Here is a 3,506-nt window from a genome sequence, read left to right as displayed (position 1 = left end):
AATGTCATGAAGCCTGAAGTGTATATGTTGAAGAGCTCTTTTACTTTAGCTCTTCTCTAAGCTGTATGCATTTCTACTACATTCCTTTAGCTGTAAATCTACAGAATTATGGACTTTTCAGTGACACATTCTATTACTATGCTTCTGCTAACATGTTTATTCTATTCTACTGAGCCATTTACTTTATATTCGTGTTCTTATCTTTTGTTTCTTATAGTTGTTGCATTGTCGAGAAGGAACCTGCAAGTAAGCATTTCATTTTGTGCATCCTGACCTGTAGATGCGAATAATAAAAACATGAAACATTCCCATAACTCCTTGTGTGACCATTTCCAATTGTTGCACTTTAATTACAACAATTATTAAAGTGTTAAGTGGATCCAAATCAAGGGTTTTGATTTCTACCATTGAAACTCCTTTTGTCACAACTTGCACTACAGGCATCTGCATATTTTATTCAATGATACATTTACCTTTTAAGTAATTATGTTGTTTTGCTTAAATGAATGTAATTCAACTCTGAGTCCTTATTTTAAAAAAGGCACAAAATACTTCTTAAGCATTTTTTTCAAAAAAATCTTTATCAAATGCACAACATGAAACAATAATTTACACAGTTTAAATTTCATTACAAATATATTTAGACATTTACATAAAAAAGACCCTGCACACATTCAACTCATGAAAATTGAGCTTTTGCAACCACAGATTTTCACCACAGTAAAGAAAACGAACGGCAAAACCTCATTCAAGCTTTTGAGATACACTCGATGAAGCTACAAAGTGATACAAGTCCAGACACATACTTTAACCTTTAAACTCAAATCTCAACTGTACACACATTATGGTGCATCATGATATGGATTTAAACAATGTATATTTAACAATGTAGTGTCCTGAGCATTGCACTTGATACTTGAGCGTGTTTACATTGTATTGCAGTCCATATCATATTTGTCACAGCCACTGAATTAAGGACATTTTATATCTCAAAACATGCACATTGATTCAAGTCAAAATAACACACCAAAACATGACGGAAGAATCCTGTTCATCTTATGTCCTTTAGTCTTTTCCTTTTGAGTCATGCCATCCCATTATCACCAGTGTCTCTCACAGCCGCCGACTGAAACGGAAAAGTCCACTGAAACTGTTCTGTCCTAAAAACCAACCCAATGCATAATTCTTTGAAGACAGTTCCTCAGATGGCAGACACGAACCTATCCATGTTCCCCGAGTACGTGGGGTGTCTTAGGTAGGCTCCAGTGCTGGTGGTACCTGCACCATTATACTGGACCAAAGAGCCCAACTGACCCGGGGACACTCTCCCATAATGCTCCACAGCATCTCCAGCCATGTGGGGTGAGGAGTGGGAGTGGAGGCGCCCTGAACCTCCATACCCCTGGCTGTGTCCCTGGCTGTAGGAGCCCTGAGGTGGGTGGTGGTGTGGGTGGTGGTGGTGTCCATTGGGGCCCGAGTAGGGAAACCCCACATGGGCCGAGGAGCGGGACAGCATGGCCCCTCCACATGACTGGGCCTGGAAGGCTGGGGCTCCAAGGTTACAGTGGCTGGGGCCCCCAGCGGGGCCTCCCTCCGGACTGAAGCTCCGGCTGGGCTGCTGCATCATCTCGGGCCCCTGACCCCCAGAGGGGTGCCCTATGATTGTGTTGATGCTGAACATGCGGGAGTGGGACTGGCAGTGAGGACCAAACCCGGGGGGCGAGGAGGATGGGTAGTAGGCAGAGGGTAGCTGACCATGCTGGCCGTACGGGGGACTCACCGCCATATTGGAGCCGTAGACGGAGCTGGAGTAGGTCGAGCGAGCGATCTGGACAGGCGAGAAGACAGGGGACTCATGTACATATGACGTGTAGGTCGTAAAGTCACAGCGCTTGAACCTCTTCCTGCGCCGGAGGAAGCTGCCGCTATCGAACATGTCCTCTGCGTTGGGGTCCAGGGCCCAGTAGTTACCCTTCCCGGGCCTCCCTGGCTCCCTAGGGATCTTGATGAAGCAGTCGTTGAGGGTGAGGTTGTGGCGGATGGAGTTCTGCCACTTCTTGGAGTTGTCTTGGTAGAAGGGGAACCGCTCCGTGATGAACTTGTAGATGCCGCCCAGGGTCAGCTTATGGTTGGGCGAGTTGGCTATCGCCATGGAGATGAGGGCGATGTAGCTGTAGGGGGGCTTTCCTCGCTGGAGGGGTCTCTTCCTGCGACGGCCCCGTGACGGTTCATCCGATACTGTCGTGGTCGTATGAGGGGGGTTGGGAGCAGGCAGGGAGATCTCAGAAGGACTGTCTTTCTCCACTTTGACCACCGGCATGGTTGAGTGTAGTTTGTAAATGTCCAAAAACAGAACGGACTAACTTGCAAAGTTAATGGTCTAGGTCGTTCTAAGGTTGTCCAAAAGTGCAGTATGTCATCGACAGGAACAGTAGCAGACGCAGGGAGAGAAGAGCAATAAAATATTTACTAGAAAGGAAAGTTTCAACATTCCTTCTTCAAAAACTCACAGTCCTCAAAAACTCACAGTCCTCAAAAACTCAGTCCTTGAGTCCAAAAAAACAGCAGTTCAAACAAATAAAGATGGTTTGCATTCCCAGTTTTCTATATATCCAGGATAGTCTCGTCAGGTAGAGAGGAGAGAATACAGTGACTGTAAACACGTTCTTCCAGTTGTGTGTGTGAGAGTATCAGTGAGTTACCTGAGGTCTCGACTACCACCTCTGCAGCACACCTGAGCCACACCCCCTCCCAGGGACTGACTCACCTCAGTAAAATGGATAAGGGTTTATTGTTCATGTGTTTTAAAATGTATGTAATGCCACTGGCAGTTTTTTAAAAGTGTATATTTAGGATTTTTTCATCATTTTTGCTGTAAATATTGGATGTAGAGTAGCACTGACTTTTTAGTAACATGTACAAGACAGTAAACGATTGAAATTACGAAAACATATAAAAAGTATATTCTCTGTTTTTAGTTCATTCCAATTGAACCAGATTCCAGTAAATAAATGAATCTGATGATCTCAGTACTGCACTACAGCTTTCCAATAGGTTCTATTAAGGTACTTTTCAAACCCTGTGACCAATGAACTGTCTTTCTTTCCAACCATTCAAATACAGCTCTAAAGTTACACCTCAAGTTGATTTGAAAAGGTCCAAAATGGAGCCTTGTTGTTTTGATGTTGAACACTGAAAGGCCTCTTTAGTGGTGATTTAACCTAGGGATTGTTGTTCTTCTGTGTTTCCTTGTTTGTTTTGGCCCAGTGGTGAGCCGGGCCCAGCTGTGTTAAGAGATGTAAATGTTGTCCAGATTGAACCTGCCCTGTGATTTTATGCATGCAAAGCAAGGCCATGCAGGCAACACGCTCCTGGACATTAGCTGAGAATGAGGGACAAACATAAAATCAGAATTACAAGTCATTTTTAAAAATGTATAATGTTGCTAATTCATTGTCGTGAATATATGGCAGCATCATTATTTGAAGATCATTTCACTATTCTTC

At 43.9% G+C, this 3,506-nt stretch overlaps 1 protein-coding gene across 1 annotated transcript; it reads right to left on the bottom strand.

The window, feature by feature from the left end:
- Positions 1 to 560: 560 nt before the first annotated feature.
- foxe1 (forkhead box E1) lies at positions 561 to 2,697 on the bottom strand. The gene has a single exon (XM_024407132.2). The coding sequence runs from the start codon at positions 2,318 to 2,320 to the stop codon at positions 1,202 to 1,204; it is 1,119 nt and encodes a 372-aa protein (XP_024262900.1). The 5' UTR covers positions 2,321 to 2,697; the 3' UTR covers positions 561 to 1,201.
- Positions 2,698 to 3,506: the final 809 nt, after the last annotated feature.

This window comes from Oncorhynchus tshawytscha, unplaced genomic scaffold, assembly GCF_018296145.1.
Source record: "Oncorhynchus tshawytscha isolate Ot180627B unplaced genomic scaffold, Otsh_v2.0 Un_contig_6829_pilon_pilon, whole genome shotgun sequence".
Lineage (NCBI taxonomy): Eukaryota > Metazoa > Chordata > Actinopteri > Salmoniformes > Salmonidae > Oncorhynchus > Oncorhynchus tshawytscha.
This window is presented reverse-complemented; position numbering and strand designations above follow the sequence as displayed.